The sequence below is a fragment of the Podarcis tiliguerta genome (assembly GCF_965153285.1).
Source record: "Podarcis tiliguerta genome assembly, chromosome: 8".
NCBI classification, from domain to species: domain Eukaryota; kingdom Metazoa; phylum Chordata; class Lepidosauria; order Squamata; family Lacertidae; genus Podarcis; species Podarcis tiliguerta.
Genome location: NC_139541.1, coordinates 3,957,788 through 3,982,420, shown reverse-complemented (window position 1 = coordinate 3,982,420; position 24,633 = coordinate 3,957,788). Strand labels below are relative to the sequence as shown.

The 24,633-nt window shown below is 45.4% G+C and overlaps 2 protein-coding genes across 4 annotated transcripts; one reads left to right on the top strand and one right to left on the bottom strand.

The window, feature by feature from the left end:
• Positions 1-23: 23 nt before the first annotated feature.
• Positions 24-19,953, bottom strand: POLB (DNA polymerase beta). Its single transcript, XM_083454228.1, has 14 exons — positions 19,813-19,953; positions 17,183-17,240; positions 16,085-16,151; positions 14,994-15,068; positions 12,639-12,697; positions 8,573-8,622; positions 6,780-6,831; positions 5,758-5,812; positions 5,594-5,666; positions 4,699-4,769; positions 3,524-3,610; positions 2,204-2,268; positions 1,508-1,647; positions 24-297 (listed from the first exon to the last, which is right to left on the bottom strand). The coding sequence occupies exons 1-14, from the start codon at positions 19,871-19,873 to the stop codon at positions 203-205; spliced, it is 1,008 nt and encodes a 335-aa protein (XP_083310354.1). The 5' UTR covers positions 19,874-19,953; the 3' UTR covers positions 24-202.
• A 145-nt stretch (positions 19,954-20,098) lies between these two features.
• UFM1 (ubiquitin fold modifier 1) lies at positions 20,099-24,353 on the top strand. 3 transcript variants are annotated; one of them, XM_083454423.1, is made up of 7 exons: positions 20,099-20,202; positions 20,292-20,348; positions 21,287-21,344; positions 21,443-21,482; positions 21,769-21,801; positions 22,988-23,076; positions 23,184-23,952. In XM_083454423.1, coding segments are annotated over exons 1-6 (258 nt in total). In that variant the 5' UTR covers positions 20,099-20,200; the 3' UTR covers positions 23,056-23,076; positions 23,184-23,952. The 3 variants fall into 3 exon arrangements, with proteins under 3 accessions (XP_083310549.1, XP_083310547.1, XP_083310548.1); XM_083454421.1 differs by lacking the exon at positions 22,988-23,076 and having other exon boundaries at positions 23,184-24,353; XM_083454422.1 differs by having other exon boundaries at positions 22,988-23,952.
• The last annotated feature ends 280 nt before the right edge of the window (positions 24,354-24,633 follow it).

Below are 24,633 nucleotides of genomic sequence, written 5' to 3'. Positions count from 1 at the left end.
AGGTAAGTCAGTCACAGCCAATATACACCAGCTAGCGTTTTAATTCAGCACACACTACTGCAAAGTTCCAAAGGCATTTAAAAACGAACCACACACTCACTTCCCCAACAGGATTAAGCAATAAATTACAGTCTCAGGCTAGATTGCCACCACCTCAACCTAAGAAATTAGCTTCTCAAAGCGCCTGGGATTGGGAGAGCAGCTATTCACTCCGCTCCTTTGGCTCGCGATACTTCCACTGGATGTAGTCAAAGATGTCCTTCTCACTGTTGACAAGGAGGGGCTCCCCAGCAACTCCTGAAAACACACACAGTGCAAATGGGGATGGGTGAGTTAAGTCCACTGGGAGGAAGGCAGGTTTATGGCAAAGCACTCCACTCCACACCCTCCAGAGTTATAAAATCAGTATTATGTGAACAGTATAGAAAATGAATTGCATTTCTTGTGGACACAAATGCTATTTAGCAAAAGCAGAATCAGCAACAGATCAGCAGGTAGTGGAACCAGCTCTGTTAGAGGGTAACACTCCCAAACGCAAAAAGTGAGGACCAGGGTGTGGGTGGGTGTCATGGAGGGGGAGACAGGGTACAAACAACAAAGGGAGGGGTCATAGCTCAGAGGCAGAGCATGTGCTTTGGATGCAGAGTTCCAGATGAAAAATCCCTGGCCGCATCCGCAGGCAGAACTGGGAAAGGCTTAGGCATGAAAACCTGGCCACTCAGTCCAAGCCAGCCTTCCCCAAGCCGCTGCCTGCTAGATTTTTGGACTACAATTCCCAGCAGCCCCAGACAGCACGGCCAATGGTCAGGTATGATGGGTATTGTGGCCCAACAGGCCCTGGAGGGCACACACGTTGGCAAGGCTGGCACAGACCAGTGGTTCCCCAACTCCACCCCCACCAATGGACCACCTGAAAATTGTTGATGATCTTGCTGCCCCACTTGGGGATTTTTCTGCCTGTTTCAGCAACTGGAGGGGGCCGTGCTAGATGCTGTATCATTTTTACCTGTTACTTTATGGATTATTTTATTTCTTATATATTATATTCCATAGAATTCAAACTGAAATATAATCATATGCAGTATGTAAGAAAAGAAGCAACAGAAACACAATTAAAAACCATTTTGGATATCTAATGCAACAAATGTGCCACCTCCTGCCTTCAATCACAAAACCACAGACACCTTCAGATCACCAGGATAAAGCTGGTGGGCCACTGGTGAGACACAGACCAGTTTGGAAACCCGGCTGCTAACAATCTTCACCTAGAAGGACCAGCAGTCCAGGGAAGTGAACAAGCCCCTTCTTCTGGACACTAGAAACATTCCCTTGTCCCTACCCACCATTTTTCTTCACTATCTCTTTGCAACCACGAGAGCTAGATGTTCATTTCCAGGAAGCAGACAAGGGAACCAGAAGCCAAGATTTATGGCACGGTTGCAGTCGAGACAAAGAAACACAGACAGCCTCAAATCCATCCCCTAAAAGAGCAGATATGAGCACTCACCGGTGATCCCCAAGGGCCGGATTGTGTATTCATTGAGGGTGAAGCCCATTTCCAGAGCATGGGTTCTCATGTTCTTATTGAATATGTCGCTTCCAGTGAAGTACAGAACTCCACAGTAATACTGATCCCTGGGAATCAACCTGCAGAGCAGAACCAAGAGGGGAAGCACAATAAGGACCTAAGAGAGCCTGCTGGGTCAGATCAAAGGGTGCCCGTCCCGTTCTCACCATGGCCCCCCAAATGCCCCAATGGGAAGCCTGGAAGCAGGACCTGAGCACAAGAGACTCTCCTCATTTGAGATTCCCAGGGGAGGAAGGTCACAGCCACCCTGGCTGGTAGCTCTTGATAGACTTGTTCTTCATGAACTGGTCCAATCCTCTTTTAAAGCTATCTAGATTGGTGGCCATCACTGCCTCTTGTGGTAGCCAGTTCCACAGTTTATGTGCTGCGTGAACAACTCTTTTATTTGTCCTGAATCTTCCAACATTCACTGGCAATGAATGGCTCTCTGTCATGTGCAGGAGCTTCCTGCAGCCAATCAAAGTTTCTGAATGTTTTGGAAGTCGAACAGACTTCAGGAACAGATTCCGTTTGACTTCCAAGGTAGGACACACACACACTCTCTCTCTGTATTACTATTTATTCCACCTAGCGTACCAGTGCAGTTACCAGCCCCCTGTCCTCCTTGAAATTTACCTGATATCAATCCTCCTGTAAGGGTAAGCAGTTTCCTCATCTTTGCTTGGGAGCTGACACACTCCCTATAAGTTAAAGAAAGAAAACGTACGTACATACATACATACACACATACATACATACATATAGATATATAAAGCAAGGAAAACACCAAAAATCATTAGGCACCCTTAGAGCCCGACACCTTTGATCAAGCAGGCTGCCCCCAGTGTACCCCATACCTGGTGTCATATGACAGAGACTCAGTGTAAAAGCTAAACAGCTTGTGGAACAGCTTCCTCCAGAGCAGAATTTCCTACCAAACAAAACCCTTCCAATATGGCTGGGATTGTAGTTTTATTTTGCAGGTAAACCTACACTCTTCAGTTCAGCAATTCTTTGGCTTCAAAAGAACCAAATGGTGATTTTCTGAAACTGTTCACGAATGCTGGGATCTGGACAGGAGCACTGAGGATCTCTGGGGTGGTTGGGAGAAACCGCTTACAAAAGCAGGCTGCAGGGCTGCTTGTTCCAGAGATCCACTTGGATAGGTACAGGCAGCAACCGCAGGATCGCAATTTTTGTGCCCTTGAGGGCCAGCTAGGTTTCTCCCACACATGTACCCATAAAAGTAAAAGGTATGGAACAGCATGTCAGTTGAAACAAGAGTTTGCAAAGATAAGTTAATAAAAAGGGGGGGGGGGGGCACGTTTCCACACCCATCACAGAACATGCATTTTCTTGGTCAAGATTTAGGACAGAGGGCTCAGTCTAAATGCAGCCATTTTAGCGCCACTCACAATTAAGACGTTGAGAACAAGATATCTGAGGCCTGCGGAGACACACCTAAACTGGATGTGAAACTTGATAGCACACATCCGGAGCAGGAGAACACTTGATAGTCTCTCTCCAAATAAATGATGCTTTCACCTTGTTCTTTGTGGCAAAACCCACATCAAAGGGGGATTAAGTATCTGCATCCTGACAAAGAATCTGTTGCTGAAACAAAAAACCTGAGATTTTCTGCAGCCAAAAAGTCTTTCCCTACAACTCCACACAGCTGAATTTCATAGGAACGTTTTAAGGAAACGCACTTCCGCCCGAGGTCAAACATGAAAGGAGGTTTCCTTGACTTCAATACCGACATGGAGTTTTAAAACTTGCTAGCATTTCAAAGAAGAGGCAAGTCTGGGCTCTCTTAATTTCTCATGGCTCATAAATTGGCATTCCAATTGTCAAGGACTAAAGAAAGGAGGCGAGAACTCAATTACTTCGGGTTCTCTGTCTTCTCCTCCTGCAGGTTTGAGCATCTTTCAAGACATGTGGAATAAAAACACTCACCATGAACTTGGTGTCTCCCTTCGAAAGCGTATCTGTAATGAAGTGGATGTTTTCCAGTTGCTCGACCACTTGATGCAAAAGCTTTGGCTTCAGAAGGAATAATATTTGTCATCATTGAGTAGATAACAAAACACACTTGTCATGTTTATTCAGATGCCTCACAAAGTTGCCATCAGCAGGAGTCTAGAAACTGTTTCTCCTCCTGCCCAGAATATTTGAGGGCTGGGAGGCTATTCTCTTGGGAAGAGCAGCAACAACTTAGAGCCTCTGCCCTGTTGAAGGCCCTTTTGCCTTGAAATAAGGCCTAGTCCCATCTTGTTTCTGGCGCTTACTACAACTTTTCGCTCGAACCTTCCTAGATCAGTTGTTAGTTATGCACTATGTTGCATCTCACTGGTCAATGTGAAGTCTGAAATGCATTTTATGCTGTTTTATCTTGACTGTTGGCAGGCTATGCCTTTCCTTCCTTTAAGACTGATAGGTGCTAAGCGGTCTAAAAATATTTTCAAATAACTAAATAGAGAACAGGGACAGGGCAAAGTCATTTTACTGCCTGAGGTGGAAAGACTAAGGACAGCCTCCTCTGAATCACAACCACTAGAAAGTTCTTCGGCACAAAATGAGAAACTTGTTTCATAGACTTTTATGTAGCAGATCTTCCCAGTGGAAGGTGTCCACAATGGAGCAGATCTGTCTGTTGCCGGTGACTCTACTTGTTCTTGGAGGCAGCTGCAGCAGCTTGTTTTCCCTCTCTGTATAGGGCAAGATTTGAGGCACAGAAGAAAATTGTTCTTGCTAAAACTGGGGATTCTGGTTGCCTTATGACTGTGTTAGGCAGCAGTTACCAACATGGTGCCCTCCACTGTTGTGAACAACTCCCATCACCCATGAACACTGACTGTGCTTGGGGGTTGGAGTCCAACAAAATCTGGATGGCACATCTGTTGGTTACCCCTTGTATTCGGGATTGGGAAGAAATATTACTGCAGGGCGGACTTAGGATCTGTCCTGCCTCACCATTCTCAGGCTGGGGCTGTCCTGGCTGTGCAGATGCAACTCATGAAGTGTTATGTTTGCACACCAGTATTTGCTGCTTTTTTATGAAGTCTGTAATCCAAACTCATAAATATATGTTCTGAGTGGTTTTTTTTAATGTAATAGACTGCAGGAAGCACCTGTTTGGAGGATTCTGAAGTGAAGTTTGGATGGGTCAAAAGAATATCCATATCCCCACTTGATTCTGCACCTGTCAAAACCAGAGTATAAGAAAATAAGAATCCTGCTTTCCAGCCAAACCTAGAAACTTAGTTATTTCCTCACTTCTACACTTGTGGTCTGCAAGGTTCAGTTAGATCTGCAATTCAGGTAGGTAGCTGTGTTGGTCTGATGCAGCCGAAATAAAAAAAAAAGTAAAAAATTGTCTAGTAGCACCTTATTTTTTATTATTATATCAGCAAGTTTTACAAATTCCACGTCTGCCTCAGTTAAGTGACATAACTAATGTTGGGATCTCAAGCATGATAGATTCCCCCCCCCACTAATAAATACAGTGGTGCCTCGCAAGACGAAAAGAATCCGTTCCGCGAGTCTCTTCGTCTAGCGGTTTTTTCGTCTTGCGAAGCAACCCCATTAGCGGATTAGCGGATTAGCGCTATTAGCGGTTTAGCGGCTATTAAAGGCTTAAGGGATTAGCGGATTAGCTGCTAAAAGGCTATTAGCAGCTTAGTGCCTTAGAAAAAGGGGGTGGGGAGCGAAAAAAAATCGCAGCAACTCGCAAGAGATTTTCGTCTTGGGAAGCAAGCCCATAGGAAATTCGTTTTGCGAAGCACCTCCAAAACGGAAAACCCTTTCGTCTAGCGGGTTTTCCGTCTTGCGAGGCATTCGTCTTGCGGGGCACCACTGTACTAAGCAGTGTAGAAGTCACCAAGAAAACACAAATAAAATCAACAAAGTTTTTAAAGGCAAATATACAGAACAAGGTTCCATGTCCTTGCCCCAGTCAGGCATTACAGAAACCTCAGAATAAGCCAGAGAGGACACAATGCCCCACAACAACTAACAGACACTCACCTCGACGGAAACTGCCACACACTGTAGCAATATACGTGGGGTCCACTTTCTTTACCTCGCTCAAAACGATTTCCTGTTTTGGACAAAAAGAGATCAATTTGATCTTTCTTCCACAGACCCCTCCTTGCCTTTCCCCTCAATGAGGAAAATGGTGCTTTTCTCACCTGCATCTCTAACATCTCTTTCCGAGGAATTCTTTTCTCAAAATCTTCAAAGTACCTGTACATGCAAAATAAATGAGGATAAGGAAGCAGCAGTGACTGTGTTCCTGGGGACACCAATTTTCAAGTTCTTTTGAAACTTAAATCCACTGACTCTTATAAATCTCTCCCAGTTACACAGTGCAAATTCAGGTCTAATTCAAGTACTAATTTGCACATGTTCTGCATTGCTGCCCAAGTTTTTTTACTGCTGTTTTACAGGGTGTGTTATATGGATTTTTGTATGGTTCCTACTGGTAATGCATTGTTCTCTGAGATTGTTGTGCTTAGACTCTTCATGCAGCAAGTGACTAATACCAATATTGTGTCAGCTTTAGAATAAGTATTGAAAAAACCTTCTATCATCTGATAGATATAATATGCTAAAGCTACTGTTTGAAACAGAACACTTCTGACACAGGCCAAGCAATATGCTGCAGCAAAAAATATCAGTGATACATGAATGCTGCTTCTCAACATGACTTTGTTATAAACCTTCCTTTTTCAACAAGCCTTTTATGGGGAGGTTTTTATCTCTGTCTGTATCTTCATTGAATTTTGAAATTGTTTTTATGTGTTTCTATTGTTGCTTTTTATTATTAATCACTTTGGGATATTTTATTTAATTTATGTTTCACTTTCCACAAAACAAATAAAATAAACACATCTTTGAACTGGTCAGCAGCACTACTGCCCATACAATGAATGTTTCGCTACTAATAGCCCATTTTGCAAGTAATTCAGTGTCACAGAATTTCAATCAAGAAACCATGGAGGGCAAGTCAGACCCTGACCAACACCACAAACTGCTGAACAAAGGTAGCTAAAACTTGCATAGAGATTAACATTTGGCAACAAATGAAAAACCTGCCATGGTGTTGCTTCTGAATGTATTATATTAAAAAAAGCTCTATGCAAGTGTGCCATCAAATAACTATAAATGTCCATAACTGAAGCTTTAGAGGAAGAAAATATGCAGGTCTTACTTCAATCCAATTCGCTGATGATGGTTCAGTTTGTGCTCATTTTTTCTTAGATCTAGAAGGAGCAGAGTAATGAAATCAGTTAAGCATTTTCTTAAATGACCATCTCTTCCAGATGAAGCATTTACCAAGTGACTGTCCTGATTTGCTCTCAGAAAACATGCACAGAGGCTATATCCCATCATAGTCAAATGGCTGCTCTCCTGAACAAATTACTGTATTTCCCCATCACTTTTCTGACTACAGAAGTCCAATCTTTTTCTAAAGTGGATTTGTTGTGTTGCTCTTGCTATTTATATTGTACTGTGTTGTTGTTTTATTCCTTCAAGTTGGTTATGAAAAAGTACTCTTATGACGCAAAGGGCACACGGAGGCATCTCCTCATGCAGGCCTGTGCAGTCTAGAAGCAGACCTCAAGAGAGGAGGAAATGCTTGGCACAACTTTCTTGGCACTGGATATATCAACAATCTGGGATCTCTGGACTGTGATCCCAAGGAGACAGACAAAAGGGAGAAGTGAATCACAAGCCTGATTACTGCAGAACCAATTTGGTTTCTCCCTCAAAATGTAATAGCCCCTGAAATACAAATAGTTACAGTGGTGCCTCGCAAGACGAAAAGAATCCGTTCCGCCAGTCTCTTCGTCTTGCGGTTTTTTCGTCTTGCGAAGCAAGCCCATTAGCGGATTAGCGCTATTAGCGCTATTAGCAGTTTAAGGGCTATTAACGGCTATTAAAGGCTTAAGGGATTAGCGGATTAGCTGCTAAAAGGCTATTAGCAGCTTAGCGCTTTAGAAAAAGGGGTTGGGGAGCGGGAAAAAACCTCAAGAATCGCAAGACATTTTTGTCTTGCGAAGCAAGCCCATAGAGAAATTCGTCCTGCGAAGCACCTCTGAAAACGGAAAACCCTTTCGTCTTGCGGGTTTTCCGTCTTGCGAGGAATTCGTCTTGCGGGGCACCACTGTACTTGCATTAGCTTTAGAAAGAATATTCTCCAAAATTAAGTAAATAAAATAAACCAATCATCAGTTATAGAAACAAAGAAAAACCATCCAGTTGATCTAAATCAATTTAGCCAGGGGCAAAAAAATCCAACTTGTCAGCCCAAAGCGGTCCTGAACCGTAAAGTTTTATGCATTTCTGGAAGGCGAAAGAGAAGACCTTTGTCTGAGCAGCTTCTGGTTGTACTTCAGATGGCAGAGACCATCCTAAGCATGAGGAAGCCATTGGTGGGGGCAGGGAGGGGGCACACAGTGCAACGGGAGGAGGAAACTCACTTCAGTTCCCTCAGGCCTGATATGAAATGGCAGGTTAGAACATATAAAAACACAGCAAGACCCCACCCATCGCCCCCAAACAATAATTCACATACCAAACACCAAAGGACACCAAAAGAAATCCTTCAGTTTTCAACAGATAGGGGCAAAGAGGTGCATCTTCAGCAACTGATAGAAGCTGTCAAGTGATGGTGCCAGATGCTCCTTCAGGGGAGGGAGTTTCACATCCTTGTTGCTCTCACTGCGCCCTCTCATCAGCTGCCATCCCTCAAACCCCTGAAGGTGGCAGAGCAGAAAGGAGGGCCTCCTCCGCTGATCTTGATCCCTGGGATGGTCTACTGGAAAGGGTGATGGTATTGGGAGGGAGTATTGGACGACGGGGGAGATGGATAGGGCAGCAGAGCTATAGTTGCAGAGTCCTCCTAGCCCTGTCTAGGCATTTCCAAAGATGGAGGCATGTTGGCCTAGCAGATAAGCAGCTTGTTCGCTCAAACCAGAGAGACAGCCACAGCGGACTCACCTTCCAGAGTTTTAATTCCTTCCTCCACAAACTTCCTGGCAGCCGCAGGCCTACAAAGCAACAAGGCTGCTCATCACCAGTTTGAAGCATAACATCTCATGCAAAATTTCACTCCATGAGGATTTGTCCGCTATGGGACAGATTGCTGACCCAGTAGTAGTAGTAGTAGTAGTAGTAGTAATAATAATAATAATAATAATAATAATAATAATAATTTATTATTTGTACCCCGCCCATCTGGCTGGGTTTCCCCAGCCACTCTGGACGGCTTCCATAGAAACCAAAAATACACTAAAATATCACACATTAAAAACTTCTCTGAACAGGGCTGCCTTAAGATGTCTTCTGAATGTCAGGTAGTTATTTATCGCTTTGACATCTGATGGGAGGGCGTTCCACAGGGCAGGCACCACTACCGAGAAGGCCCTCTGCCTGGTTCCCTGTAGCTTAGCTTCTCGCAATGAGGGAACCGCCAGAAGGCCCTCGGCGCTGGACCTCAGCGTCCGGGCAGAATGATGGGGGTGGAGATGCTCCTTCAGGTATACTGGGCCGAGGCCATTTAGGGCTTTAAAGGTCAACACCAGCACTTTGAATTGTGCTCGGAAACATACTGGGAGCCAATGTAGGTCTTTCAAGACCGGTGTTATGTGGTCTCAGCGGCCGCCCCAGTCACCAGTCTAGCTGCCGCATTCTGGATTAGTTGTAGTTTCTGAGTCACCTTCAAAGGTAGCCCCACATAGAGCGCATTGCAGTAGTCCAAGCGGGAGATAACTAGAGCATGCACCACTCTGGCAAGACAGTCCGCGGGCAGGTAGGGTCTCAGCCTGCGTACCAGGTGGAGTCGGTAGACAGCCGCCCTGGATACAGAATTGACCTGCGCCTCCATGGACAGCTGTGAGTCCAAAATGACTCCCAGGCTGCGCACCTGGTCCTTCAGGGGCACAGTTACCCTATTCAGGACCAGGGAGTCCTCCACACCAGCCCGCCCCCTGTCCCCCCAAAACAGTACTTCTGTCTTGTCAGGATTCAACTTCAATCCATTAGTCGCCATCCATCCTCCACCCGCCTCCAGGCATTCACACAGGACCTTCACCGCCTTCACTGGTTCTGATTTGAAAGAGAGGTAGAGCTGGGTATCATCTGCATATTGATGGACACCCAGTCCAAACCCCCTGATGATCTCTCCCAGCGGCTTCATATAGATGTTAAAAAGCATGGGGGAGAGGATGGAACCCTGAGGCACCCCACAAGTGAGGGCCCAGGGGTCGGAACACTCATCCCCCACCACCACTTTCTGAACACGGCCCAGGAGGAAGGAGCAAAACCACTGTATAACAGTGCCCCCAGCTCCCAGCCCCTCTAGACGGTCCAGAAGGATGTTATGGTCGATGGTATCAAAGGCCGCTGAGAGATCCAGCAGAACTAGGAAACAACTCTCACCTTTGTCCCTGGCTCGCCGGAGATCATCAACCAGCGCGACCAAGGCAGTTTCAGTCCCATGATGAGGCCGGAATCCCGATTGGAAGGGACCCAAATGGTCCGCATCCTCCAGGCGTGCCTGGAGTTGTTCAGCAACCACGCGCTCAATCACCTTGCCCAAGAATGGAAGATTTGAGACTGGGCAATAGTTGGCCATACTGGCCGGGTCTAAAGATGGTTTTTTAAGAAGCGGTTTAATGACCGCCTCTTTCAGCGGATCTGGGAATGTTCCCTCACAGAGGGAAGCATTCACCACCCCGCAGAGCCCATCCCCCAGCCCTTCCCGGCTTGCTTTTATTAGCCAGGATGGGCAAGGATCAAGGAGACAGGTGGTTGGTTTCACGCATCTAAGCAGCCTGTCCACATCCTCGGAGATAACGGATTGAAATTGATTCCATGCAACTTGACCAGACAGGGCTCTAGCACTCTCCCGCCCCAGCCCTGCTCCCACGGTGGTGTCTAGCTGCTTCCGAATATGAGTGATTTTATCTGCAAAAAACTTTGCAAAATCGTTGCAGCAGATCTTGGGGTCTTTACAAGGCCCTGGCGGTAAAGATGGTTCCGTTAAACTGCGGACCACCTGAAAGAGTCTCCTGCTACTATTTTCTGCAGATGCAATAGAGGCGGTGAAGAAAGTCTTCTTCGCCGTCGCTATCGCCACTTGGTAGGCTCGACGTTGAGCTGTAACCTGTGTCCGGTCAGATTCGGAATGAGTTTTCTGCCACTGACGCTCTAGCCATCTCAGCAATTGTTTCATCGCCCTCAGCTCCGAAGAAAACCACGGGGCTGTCCGGGCTCCATGCAATCAGAGAGGGTGCTTCGGAGCCAGACAGTCGATAGCCCTGGTTAACTCCGCATTCCAGCGGGCCACCAGGGAATCAGCTGAAAGGCCATCAACAGGGGATAAAGCATCCCCTACCACTCTCTGGAAACCATTTGGATCCATTAAGTGGCGGGGGCGGACCATCCGAATTGGTCCCACCTCCCTGCAGAGGGGAAGGGTCGTGGAGAAGTCCAGTTGCACCAGGAAGTGATCTGACCATGGCACTTCTTTTGTTTCACTTTTACTTAGTGTCAGATCACCCACGTCACTAGAGGTGAACACCAGGTCTAAGGCATGTCCATGACTATGAGTTGGGCCAAACTTCTTCAGGGACAGCCCCATGGAGGCCATGCTTTCCACGAAGTCCCGAGCAGCCCCTTGTAAGGTCGTGTCGGCATGGATGTTAATATCCCCTAGGACAACCAAACTAGGTGTCTCCAGGAGAAAATCTGCCACGACCTGAAGCAGCTCGGACAGGGAATCCTTGGTGCAGTGGGGAGGTTGGTACACCAAAAGGAATCCTGTACTGCCCCTATTGCCCAACTTCCAGAACATGCACTCAGAAAACTGGATCTTCCCAGTACGACGCCTGGTGCAAGCTAGTGACTTCCTAAAAATCACTCCAACCCCCCCTCCCCGCCCACATGACCTGGGTTGCTGCACGTAAGAGAAACCTGGTGGGCAAGCAGCGGCAAGGACAGGCCCATCTGCTTCCTCCAACCAGGTCTCTGTCACACATGCCAGGTCAAATCCTCCATCCACAATCAGGTCGTGGATGGCAGTGGTTTTATTCATCATTGACCTGGCATTACACGGCAACACCTTCAGGTCATGTGGGTTTCCCCTGTTGATTCAAGTATCCATCCGGTCAAGGCCAGACCTGGAGGCAGGGATAGTCTTCAAACAACGACTAAACCTGCCTCCTTGGTAATGACATGGTCTGGTCTTAGCGTAACTCCGCCTCCTGTCCATGATCACCGAGATCGGGTGTCCCAGTGCTTCCCCCCCTGTGGAACTTGTCCCAGCCATCGTGTTGGCTGGGGACCCACTCCCAGGCAGCCCTGATCCCGCCCCTTAAAAACAAAACACAAACTATACAGAACCAATAAAACAACAAAAAACAAAACACAAAAACAGAATAATTATACTGAAATTAATCCCCAACCAAATATCCATCCCACCCACCCACCCCCAACAAAACAAAAAAGGAAAAAAAGAAATAAAGAAATTTAAAGAAATAAATAAAGAAAAGAAAAGAAAGAAATTTAAAGAAAAAAAAATTTAAATTGCCACCGACTGCTTGAGGACATTTAAAGCACATTAACCACCTGGAACAGGGAAGCAATGGCAGAACACTTCCCACACTTCCCCAAAAGTTTGTTCCAAATAAGGGCCTGGGCCACGCCCCCTGGGCCAGTTGGAAAAGGCCCTGGAAGGGAGCAGGCCCTGCAGTCCTCCCCACAGCCGATGGTCAAACGTTGGAAGAGTTTTAGAATTAGAATGACAAAAACAGCAGAATCTTGGACGGCGGAGGCAGAGAATGTCAAAGCCTTCCAACGGGGAGGAAATAACAGCTGATTGAGAATCCAAAAATATATGGAGGGCACCAATCTGGGGAAAGCTGGATTATGAAACTGGGACACTGCCAATAGCAGCACCAGAAAGTGAATTTCAATCTCCTCAAATTTGAGATCAAATGCATTCAGGAGACCCGGTTTCAAAGCTCATTTCTACCCTTGGTTTTAAAAATGCACACACATTTACCCTATACCGCTGACTCTGGTCAGGAAATTGATAGACGAGCTCGTATCATCCTGTCGGATCTAGAAGGAGAAAAAGAACGGGCTGTTTCCAACTGCACAAATGAAACAGGTAGTCAGATTATGACAGGGAAACGGTTCCTGTGAAGCCTGAGTGAGACATTGCTTGGTTCACTCAGCCAAAGCAATGCCTGCCATTGTCTCCTCCCTGCTACGTGATGGGATGCGGGAGCACAGGAGGCAGCGGAGACAGAAGCAGCAGGGGAAGATTTCCCCCGTGAACTGTGCAGAGTCAGCTTTCACAAAGAGCCTGCTGGATCAGACCAATGACCTGTTTTCACAGTGGCCAACCAAATCCTGCAAGCAGGATTCAAGCACAAGAGCACTCCTCCATCCTGTGGTTTACGGCAACTGGTATTCAGAAACATTGCTGCCTCCAACTGTGGTGGCGGAGCTTAGCTACTGTAGCTAGTAGCCATGGATAGCCTTCTCCTCCATGAATATGTGTAATCCTCTTTTAAAGCCATCCAAGTTGGTGGCCATCACTGCCCCCTGTAGGAACGAGTTCCATAGTTGAACTACCGTATTTTTTGCTCTATAAGACTCACTTTTTCCCTCCTAAAAAGTAAGGGGAAATGTGTGTGCATCTTATGGAGCGAATGCAGGCTGCGCAGCTATCCCAGAAGCCAGAACAGCAAGAGGGATTGCTGCTTTCACTGTGCAGAGATCCCTCTTGCTGTTCTGGCTTCTGAGATTCAGAATATTTTTTTTCTTGTTTTCCTCCTCCAAAAACTAGGTGCGTCTTGTGGTCTGGTGCGTCTTATAGAGCGAAAAATACGGTATGTGCTGTGTGAAGAAGGACTTGCTTTGATATGTCCTGAATCTTTCAGCATTCAGCTTCACATGAGGTAATAATAATAATAATAATAATAATAATAATAATAAATTTTATTTATACCCTGCCCTCCCCGGCCAGAGCCGGGGTCAGGGCGGCTAACACCAGTAAAATTACAATAAAAACATAATAGAAAGGGGGGGGGGGATTTAAAATGCAGCCTCATTTTAAAAGGAGCCCAAACCCGTAAGGGGAGGGAAACATAAGGGTCAGAGTGAGTCCCAACCAAAGGCCAGGCGGAACAGCTCTGTCTTGCAGGCCCTGCGGAAAATGTCAAGTCCTGCAGGGCCCTGCTCTCTTGTGACATAGCATTCCACCAAGTCGGGGCCAGTACAGTGGTGCCTCGCAAGATGAAAAGAATCTGTTCCGCCAGTCTCTTCGTCTTGCGGTTTTTTTCGTCTTGCGAAGCAAGCCCATTAGCGGATTAGCGCTATTAGCGCTATTAGAGGTTTCGCGGCTATTAGCGGCTATTAAAGGCTTAAGGGATTAGCGGATTAGCTGCTAAAAGGCTATTAGCGGCTATTAAAGGCTTAAGGGATTAGCGGATTAGCTGCTAAAAGGCTATTAGCGGCTTAGATCAGCTGATAAGCGGCTTAGATCAGCTGTTAGGCGGCTTAGCCATCAGCTGTCAAGCGGCTTAGCTAACAGCTGTTAAGCGGCTTAGGGGCTTGGGGAAAGGGGGGGGGGGAGGGGAAAAAAACCCCAGGAATCGCAAGACATCTTCGTCTTGCGAAGCAAGCCCATAGCAAATTCATTTTGCGAAGCACCTCCAAAACGGAAAACCCTTTCGTCTAGCGGGTTTTCCGTCTTGCGAGGCATTCGTCTTGCGGGGCACCACTGTACTGAAAAGGCCCTGGCCCTAGTTGAGACCAATCTAACCACCTTGTGATTTGGGACCTCCAAAGTGTTGTCATTTGTGGACCTTAAGGTCCTCTGCGGGGCCTACCAGGAGAGGTAGCTGTTCTTGACAGAGTTTGGGACTCATTAAGGTGCAGCATGGGGACAGATCTGACCAAGTAGTTTCAGTAGTAGAGCAGATGCTCTGTGTGCAGAATGAATCAGGTTCTGTCCTGGGTATCTTCAGGTAGGGCAGGGAGTGTCTGCCAGCCAGCCTCACTTGGTATGCAAGGCAGCTTCATATGCTGGCATGGTTTATTTTTATTCATTAAATAAATGTTTCTTAACTGCCTTACTTCAAGAGATTTCAAGGTGGTGTACGCAAGTATTAGGCAAACTATTCACCCCATTAAAAAAACCAAAATGACACTCCACGCTCTTTTAGTAAACCTCTTGTGGTTTTATTACAATCAAGTGGTGTATAAATGTTGTGGGTAGGAAATTTAGAAACAATATAGAAGGACAACTAAGTTCAATATGTATGCTTGTACTTTGCATATACGTACTTTCGGAGTGAAATATTATACCACTTGTACAAAACAGAGTTATAAAAATCCAATTAGTTACCTTTTCCAGCTTTCGTAGTTTTCCAGTAGATAAAAACTCATCAATCTTTTCTGCAATTTTAGCTCCAACTCCATCCTTTAAGAAAGAAAAGAAAAATGAAAAAATGGGAGAGCTACACAGGAACTTAACTTACAACAGCGAGCAAGAGAGTGAAGCACATCAAACAATGTTGTAAAGAATAAAGCATTTGCCATAACAACGTGGAGGACGAGTCCTCCACCTGCTTGTGACTTGCACTCCCATTGTCCCCCGGACAGCAAAGCCAATCTAAGGGCAGAATCCACCAGGAGGTTCTTCTGTGCTAGCCCCATTGAGATGATCAGAAGCAGCGCAAGAACATCGGTTTTGTTTTTAAGTTGCACGGCTCCTTTAAAACATGCTACTTTCACACACGAACATGCCCAAAGCAGCTCACAACACAAGAGCAGCAATACAGAAACAGTAATGTACATCAAAACAGCATTACTACTATGGTCTGCTCCCGATAAGCTTCAAAACACAATATAGCAATCCAATAAATAACAATTCTACAGCAGTTTCTCCTGCCAACCAGCAGTTCAAAAGCACGTCAAAGTGCAAGTAGATAAATAGGTACCGCTTCGGCGGGAAGGTAAATGGCGTTTCCGTGCGCTGCTCTGGTTCACCAGAAGCGGCTTAGTCCTGCTGGCCACATGACCCGGATGCTGTATGCCGGCTCCCTCGGCCAATAAAGCGAGATGAGCGCCCCAACCCCAGAGTCGGCCACGACTGGACCTAATGGTCAGGGGTCCCTTTACCTTTACCACAGTTTATTTCAATCAAGCAAATGTTTGAACGATGTTCCAAGTAAATTGGAGGTTAGCGTCAACAACTAATCCACAACCAATTTTGCATATTAATTGTTATAATAAAATAATAAGCTAAGACACAGCACAAATCCCCATTCTTTTTTCTCATTGTGTTTTTATTTTTATTTTGGCAGATTACAAACCATAAATTTGAATAAATTTGTAGAAAAATTTGTAAACAGATACAGAATCTGAAGATGAATTTTATCGATTCTGAATTATTCACAAAGGCAATAGGGACCTTCCTGTTCTTAAGGGACTTACCAGCTTCTTTGCTTCAGCTCCACTTTTGATCTTGCTTGGATATTTTGATATCACAGAGGCTGCCTTCCTGTATGCAGCAATGAAAAATCTACAGTCATATTTTGGCCCCCCAAAATTGGCTCACAGCATGAGATCCCCATTGCCGTTCCACTGAAAAGCAACACCCTTCCCGAAATTACAGTCAATTATAGAGAAGAAGCAGAAGACAGAAGTTCAAATATAGGATCTCTCTCCTCAGAGAGGTGGCAGGCAGTAACTGTATACATCCAGGCCACTCACTTTGCAGATCCCCCTCCAGTGCAATCCTGTAAAGATTTCTGTTGGGCCAGGTGTCATGGTCTGCTGGCAAACAGGTTATTTTTTTTCTTTATAGGCCACTTCATATTCCAACAGAAGTCTCTAAGCGGTTTACAAATCCCAACGAAAAGGATTGAGTATAAAAATATGATATAAATTAGACATGGAACCCAACAACTATTACTGCTGCTACTACTACTGATTCCACATTGTTAGTAACATAATTAAATATCTCTTAAAATGTAGATAAATAAATCATATACAAAACATCAAAATATACCATAATGCAGATAACACATTGTAATTACAGTATAACATTATTGCTATAAAACCCCCACATAATTACCAAAACCATTCACACTACATAAAACTAAACCCACAACCCACACAAAGACAATCATTCAACAGACTCCTAACCCTCACTGTCACTCCATCCACTCAATTCTCACTTTAAAAAGGACATTATATTTCCACTTCTGCACAGGATTTGTATTTTGCAAAAGTAAAGATGTTCCTTTACTTTATCTCAAGAGGTGAGACCAAGTTCTCCTAAGATGCTGTCTCTGTTTTGCACTTATTCCTGGAGACTCAGCCATATTTTGAAGGGGGGGGGGCACTGATGGAGATTTGCTGTGAAACAGAGTCAAAATCTGCGATGGGGTGTCAAAGTACCACCATTGCAAGAAACCAAACCCACACGCTATGAAATGTCCTTATTTCAAAGCCCTCTGTAAAACTGCTTTGCCAAAGAATCGGTGGGTTTCCAAGCCAAGGCAGATCAGATGATAGCAGAGCTCTTACCTGTAAGCATTGTACTTGTGAATGGCCCTGTTCACATTCCTCTCATAGTTGGCCAGTTCTGAAAAAAATATTCTAGTTAATTGTGAACAAAATCGCATAAATTGGGAGATTCATCAACCTTTGAATGCCTGTTGAAAACTTTTCTAAGCTGCCAGGCTTATGCAGGCAATTTAGAAAATATATATTTTCATAATAGTCGTACCTTGGATCCCAAACGCCCTGGAACTCGGATGTTTTGGCTCCTGAATGCCGCAAACCCAGGAGTGATTGTTCCAGTTTGTGAACGTTCTTTTGGAACCTGAACATCTGACTGGGCTTCCGCGGAGCTTCCTGCAGCCAATCAGAGGCCGCAATTTGGTTTTCAAACATTTTGGAAATCGAACGGACTTCCGGAATGGATTCCATTCGACTTCCAAGGTAAAACTGTAGCTTGTTAATGGTCTCATATTCTAAATTTTTACATGCTTTTATTATATACAGATATCAGTGTAAATCACTTTGATATGATATAGTGGTATATACTTTTAAAATAATAAATAAATAAAAATAGGGCCCAGCTCAGGTCAAGGTCGGTATGATTCAGTGCCAATCATTTAAATGACAGGGGTAAGTGACTGCTCAACTCTACTTCAACTGAAATGCATGAAAAGAGGGTGCTGTTTGCATTGGATTGTGCCCATCTGCACTGAAAACAGAGAAAGATATATAGATATAGGGGACGGGCATAGCAAATAAAAATCAGAAAATTAAGCAAGCATAAACAGTGAGGCCAGACCAAGACTATAAAAAATGAAGGCACAATTTTCCCTGTTGCATGTGACCCTGCTGGACCATTTGCAGAGCCACACCACACATTTAAAGCACATCCAATGCGCGTGACTTTCCCCAAAGAATATCGGGGACTGTACGGTCCCCCTCACAGAGTTACAATTCCCAGCTTCCTTGCCAAACTACAGTTCCCAGTTCTTAAAACGCAATAGGATGGTGCAGATCTGCTGGGCAACTTCCATCATTCTTTAGTATTGGCCATGCTGGCTGAGGCTGATGCAAGTTGGGAGTCCAACAAGCATCACACCCCTGGGAGGAGCCCAGCCACACTTGAAAGGCTTAAGAGGTTTTACGATGGAGCCCATGTGATCCAGTTCAAGAGAAAGCTTGTGGACACTCCAGAGGCATTTGACTAGCTGCTGTGAAAAAGAGGCTGATGAACTGAATGGATTTATGGTCTACACCAGCCTTTGCCAACCTGATGCCCTCCAGATGTTTTGGGCTACAACTCCTATCAGCTCAGCTGGCCAGGGCTGATGGGAGTTGCAGTCCAAAACATCTGGAGGGCATCAGGTTGGTGAAAGCTGGTCTCCAGGGTACAGGTCTCACAATGAAGGCAGCTGTGAAGCTGTTCCCCATGTGGGCATGTGTTAATGGTTTGTTTTTATTCTTGTTTTCATTTTATTATGTATTCTAATTTTATATCTTTATGTTGTGAATTACCCTGTGATCTTCAGATTAAGAACGGTGTACAAATTTAATAAACAGTAACAGTCCTAATAGTAAAATAAGTGGAATAATTCAGCACCTTGCACCCTCTACCTACATGAAAGCCTCCCATGCAGCCTGTTCTGTCCTTGACGACTTCTGCCATTTCTTCCGCCTTTTCTGCTGCTTTCTCTTGATGACTTGCCTTTAATAACTACTTAGCCAGGAGTGGAAGTGGGGCTTGCCAGGCACAAGCAGCCCTGCCCTACAACCTTCCAAAGCCAAGAGCAGTGGTTCTGAAACTTTCAGAATAAAAATTTGCCTGCAGCACACCAATTTTTTTTCTTATGAAATGCAGTAGAAAGTGCAGCAAGGATTGCGCTTGGCATCACTTGATGCTCCTGCTCTCATTTTGAAAAGATACCTATCAATATTCTGCGAATAATAATAATAATGATAATAATAATAACATTTCTATACTACACTAAAGTACTTATAACCATATATGTATTTTAGATACCGTATTTTTCGCTCCATGAGACTTTTTTCGTCTTAAAAACTAAGGGGAAATGTCTGTGCGTCTTATGGAGCGAATGTGTGGTCCCTGGGGCTGGGGGGCCCTGCGCTTCCCCCTTCCCAGCCCCGCGGCTAAAAAGGAAGCCGACAGCGAGCGGGATCCATCCTGCTCGCTGTCTTGGCTTCTTTGCTCTTTGGTGCTGGGGGCTGGGGACCCGGGCTTCCCCTGACAGCCCCAGAAGCTCTGGAAGAAGTCCGCTGCTCTTTGGGGCTGGGGGTGGGGTGGGGTGGAATAAGATTTTTTTTCTTGATTCCCCCCCCCCCCAAAAAAAACTAGGTGTGCCTTATGGTCCGGTGCACCTTATGGAGCGAAAAATACGGTAATATGTAACACATATACCTATATACTAGGCAAGCGTATATGAAATTGTAGTTTTGCATACATGGCGATACTTTTCATGTACTTTTCATTTTGTTCAACTGAAGTACTTTCGATGCACAACTGAAAGAGCAGGATCGGGACGCCGCCCCCCGCCCTGGCCCCCCCTCCACTTATGGGCCGCCCCCCCCCCCGGCAGGGAGGCGAGAGAGGCTCCCACCCCCCCCGCCGCCGCCGCCGCCGCCGCCCGGCCACGCACCGCTCAGGAAGTCGGTGATGCCCTCGTTGGGGTTCTCCTGCGGCGCCTTCCTCTTGCTCATGGCGGGTACCCGGGAGGACTCGCAGGCCCGGCTCCCTCCCTCCCGGCGGCGCTCCGAGGAAGCCGGCTCGGGCGGCCGGCGGGGCAGCTAGGCGAATTCGGAGCAAACCGGGGCCTCCCAGGCGCTTCGGACTACGATTCCCATGAGCCCCAACGTCATTCGGTTGCGCCAAAGAGAGCCCCCAGAAGGCGGAAGTGGCCTATTCGCTCCAATGAGGTTCGCGTCTCTCCTTTCTTATCTCTATGGGAGGTGAAAGAGAGGCGCGTCCGGAAGTGACGCAGCACGGTTCAGGAAGCAGGAGCGTCCGGAGCTGCCTGAGAGGAGAAGATGTGAGTCGGCTGGTCGCCTTCTTGCGCCGTCTCGGTCTGCGCTGTCCGCCCGCCACTAACCGCGCTCTGTCTCCTTTTCCCCTTCGCAGGGCCAAGGTCACCTTTAAGGTCACGCTCACCTCAGACCCGAGGCTGCCTTACAAAGTGTGAGTCCCCCCCCCCTTCTGTCACTGCCGCTCGCTTTCCCGGGTGCGCATGCGCGGGCTGCTGAGCCACGTCATTCTCTAGCGGGCGGAGGGGCGGGGCTTTTCTCTGCGACGCTACAGTTGAGTCAGCCTCTGCCGGGAACCGCCAGAGGGCGCTCCAAGACGGCTTATAATAATATAGGGGTAACCGTAGGGGCGGGTGGCGCTGTGGGTTAAACCACTGAGCCTTGGACTTGCCAATCAGAAGGTCGGTGGTTTGAATCCCTGCGACGGGGTGAGCTCCCATTGCTCGATCCCTGCTCCTGCCCACCTAGCAGTTCGAAAGCACGTCAAAGTGCAAGTAGATAAATAGGTACCGCTCCGGTGGGAAGGTAAACGGCGTTTCCTTTCGCTGCTCTGGCTTTGCCAGAAGCGGCTTAGTCCTGCTGGCCACATGACCTGGAAGCTGTATGCCGGCTCCCTCAGCCAATAAAGCGAGATGAGCGCAGCAACCCCAGAGTCGTCCGCGACTGGACCTAATGGTCAGGGGTACCTTTACCTTTAACTGTATATTATGCCATACTTGACTCTGCAGGGTTAGTTGCTTCGCAAGACGGATTTCCCTATAGGCTTGCGCCTTTTTTTTAAACTGCCAATGCACTCCTATGGGAAACCGTCAATACACAGTGGTGCTTCGCAAGACAAAAAAATTCACAAGACAAAAAAACTCGCAGAACGAATTAATTTCGTCTTGCGAGGCACCACTGTATAGTGAAAAAGGGGGATATGCAGGAAGAGCAAGTAGCAGCCTTTCTTCCTCCCGGCTTTTAGACCTGTGGCCGACTTAGGGGAATGTATTGTGAAAATCAGCTGCTAACTGGAGATTTGTAGCTGCTGGAATGCTTCTTTCTTATTAGTTGGGGAACTAATTAGGAAATCTTATTTATGGTTTTCTGTAGACTGAGTGTGCCTGAAAGTACACCATTTACTGCTGTCTTGAAGTTTGCTGCGGAAGAAGTAAGTAAGGTTCTGGCAACGTCCAAATTGCACCTGCTGTTGCATTTCTTTACGTGTTTATGTTTTTTTAAAATGTATTATATTTCCTTTTAAACTAGTTCAAAGTGCCTGCAGCAACAAGTGCCATCATAACAAATGGTGAGTGTTTTCCCCCTGTAATTTAGGAAACTTTGAGGTAGACCTGGTGCCAGTGGCCAAGATGTTGAGGCACCTCTTCAGGTGTCCAAAACCAATGCTAGTCCAGGTTCCATCTATTTTAATAGGACTAATGCGGGAGAAATTCCAGTTGATTCTGCCTAGGAAGTTCATGCTTACCAATGTTTAGGCTTCTGTGATGCAACAGCAAGCATCCTTTTGGTTATTGAGAGGAGTTGCTGGTTAATACTTCCATGTGTTGACGGACTTATTTACTTTCCCCCCACAGATGGAATAGGGATAAACCCTGCACAGACAGCTGGTAAGTAGTTATTTGCAGTTAGATTTTTAAAAATGGAATATTTTTCTATGTAAGTTTTTTTAATACTGTCATTTTCTCAAAAGGATGTACAGTCATAGGAAAAGGAAAGTACACCCTCTTTGAATTTTTTGTTTTTACATATGAGGACATAACAACAACTACCTGTTCCTTAGCAGGTCTTAAAATTAGGTAAATACAACCTCAGATGAACAACAGCACATGACATATTGCACTGTGTCATGATTCGTTTAACAGAAATAAAGCCAAAATTGAGAACCCGTGTGTGAAAAACTAAGTATACCTTATGATTCAATAGCTTGTAGAACCACCTTTAGCAGTAATTACTTGAAGTAATTTTTTTCTGTATGACTATCAATTGCTCAAATCGTTGTGGAGGAATCTGGGCCCCATTCTTCTTTATAACATTGCTTCAGTTCATTGAAGTTTGCTGGCATTTGTTTATGCATAGCTCTCTTAAGGTCCCTCCACAGCATTTCAGTTGGGTTGAGGGCTGAACTTTGACTGGGTCATTGCAACACCTTGATTATTTTCTTTTTCTGATGATAAGTGCTTATGATCAATTAAACAAGGGTGTTTGATTAGCAGCAGCTATCTGCTACTTAGCTTCTTAATTCCTCTGGAAGCAGTAAGGGTGTGCTTAGTTTTTCACACATGGCTTTTCCATTTTGGCTTTATTTTTGTAAAATACATCATGACATGGTGCAATATTTAATTAATTTTAAGTAAATAATATTATTAAGTAACTATTACTGGTAAGATTATTGTTATTATGTCCTCATATGTAAAACCACAGAATTCAAAGAGGGTATACTTTCTCTTTCTTTTTCCCATGACTGTAAGCTGCAGATGAGCTATGCAAGTGACATTTAAAAAAATCTCAGCCAGACCTCTTTAGCTTTCCTGTAACCAGCCTGGTCAGAATCTTTAATTTTGTCATCTCTGCTTAGGCGTTAGCAAGAGAATGCAGCAAAGGTGTCTTAACACATTACAGAGAACTGTTCACATGCATCTGCTGTGACCTGTCAGACTAGAACAAGTTGCCTCATGGCTTACTTCCAATAGCAGCAAGTCATTTACCCAAAGCCTTACCTTGGCTTACGGTGATTTATGCTTACCTTTTTATGTACTCTCATGTAACCAATTTCTTGCCCCTCTTCCTCACTAGGAAACGTCTTCCTTAAGCATGGCTCAGAATTACGGCTTATTCCCAGAGATCGTGTTGGGAAATGTTAACATGTGTACTTACTAGATAAGGTAAATAGCAGGCAAAAAGGATCCGTAAACATATTCACTTAGGAATTAACCTACTATATTATAATGCAAAATACATTGTATTGCCCTGTGAAATCATCGTGCATCAGCTGTCAACTCCTGCCAAGAAAAGAGTGGCCTCAGAGGTTGGATGGACTGCTTAGAATTGAAGGACCCACTGAAATTTTACTGAAAGACTCCTATAGAGAATCGTCTTACGGAGTGGCTGGATTTTCTTCTGAGGAAACAACTTCTTCTAAATGGAAGCTTATTTCCAGTATATGGATGTCTTTGACTTGATCCAATAGTTCCTTGCAAGTGTGGAAGGACCAGTTTGCATCAAAAGCTACCCCATTCACTAGGATTGAGCAGACACTGTCATGTGCAGTGGAAATGTGTGCTGAGCTTCTTTCTCCATTGAAGTAAACTGGGAAGTCTACTCCTGGGATCTTCCCGTATGCACTCCAAGGAGGTTGGAGCCTGGCAGCTGCCATTCACAGCCATAGCAGATTGTTTGGATATGTTGATGTGATCATGTGTGTTAAGACCTAGTAACATTAAATACCTGGTCATAAGGAGCCCAACTGAGTAATACCACACTATTAATCAAATAACAAAATGGGAGATGCTCCAGTGTTTGTTTCAGTTACGGAAACTTGTTTGCACTTGTATCAGGAATTCCAGCTCTCATTTTTCATTCCATTAAAAGAAATCATTTAAAGGCTTTGGTTGCTGTTTGGGGGCAGAAATGTTTGTAGCATTTGTATGATTTAATCGAGCCAACCTCCGTCTGCTTGTTTTATTCAGAATGGCATTGTCTAGCTTCAAGATGGCTCATTTTACCCCAGATGGATAATAAATTATACTTTATATGATTAACTTGCCAGGCCTTTGCATATCAACACAAGAACCTTGAATCTGGCTCACTAGCATATTGCCTTGTTGAGTCAGAAACCAGGGATACCTCTACTTATGTTTTCAGAAGTGGGGTTGGGGTTGCAAATCCCTGAGCTCATTTGCCAAGCTAGTCCCACATCCAAGCCTTTCTGCTGCTACTCTCCATCCTCGGACAAATGAGGTGTCAGTGAACAGACTGGCAAAAGATATTTTCCTGCAGTGGGGAGGGTAACTTATTTTGCATAAGCCTGGCTAGTGGAACAAGTCGTAGGGGGCAACACATCCAAGGACTCCCTCCCCTGCAGAAAAGGAATCTCCACAGAAGGTTTAATGTCACATTTCTAATTGTGGAAGATGAATAAAAAGCACCTATTTGTAGTAGAGGCTCTGTGCACACATTGTTTTACTGTTGTGGGCCTGTCTTGTTCTTTAGTGTAGGTCTTTCTTTGACAAAACTAGGTAGTTCTGCGGCAAAAAAGGGATTGGGTGCGCAAATCTGTTTAATTCAGATGCTGCTTTTTGTACTTGAGCATTATGGAGGTGGGAATCATCAGCAAGGCGTGACAATACTGCTGCTTTTAGGTATCCCACTCAGCCATGCATAATCACTAAAGCCATTCTGTTTGGAGAGTCCCGGCAGCATAGCCTCATGAAGATCCCCCC

Excerpts from the sequence above, each read along its gene's own strand:
- UFM1 (XM_083454421.1), top strand. Across the intron at positions 21,345-21,442 it reads TGAAGTTTGCTGCGGAAGAA|TTCAAAGTGCCTGCAGCAAC; the intron begins GTAAGTAAGGTT and ends CTTTTAAACTAG. Across the intron at positions 21,483-21,768 it reads AAGTGCCATCATAACAAATG|ATGGAATAGGGATAAACCCT; the intron begins GTGAGTGTTTTC and ends TTCCCCCCACAG.
- POLB (XM_083454228.1), bottom strand. The coding sequence starts at position 19,873 with ATGAGCAAGAGGAAGGCGCCGCAGGAGAACCCCAACGAGGGCATCACC. Across the intron at positions 15,069-16,084 it reads GAGCTGAAGCAAAGAAGCTG|GATGGAGTTGGAGCTAAAAT; the intron begins GTAAGTCCCTTA and ends TCTTTCTTAAAG. Across the intron at positions 12,698-14,993 it reads AACTACGAAAGCTGGAAAAG|ATCCGACAGGATGATACGAG; the intron begins GTAACTAATTGG and ends TTCTCCTTCTAG.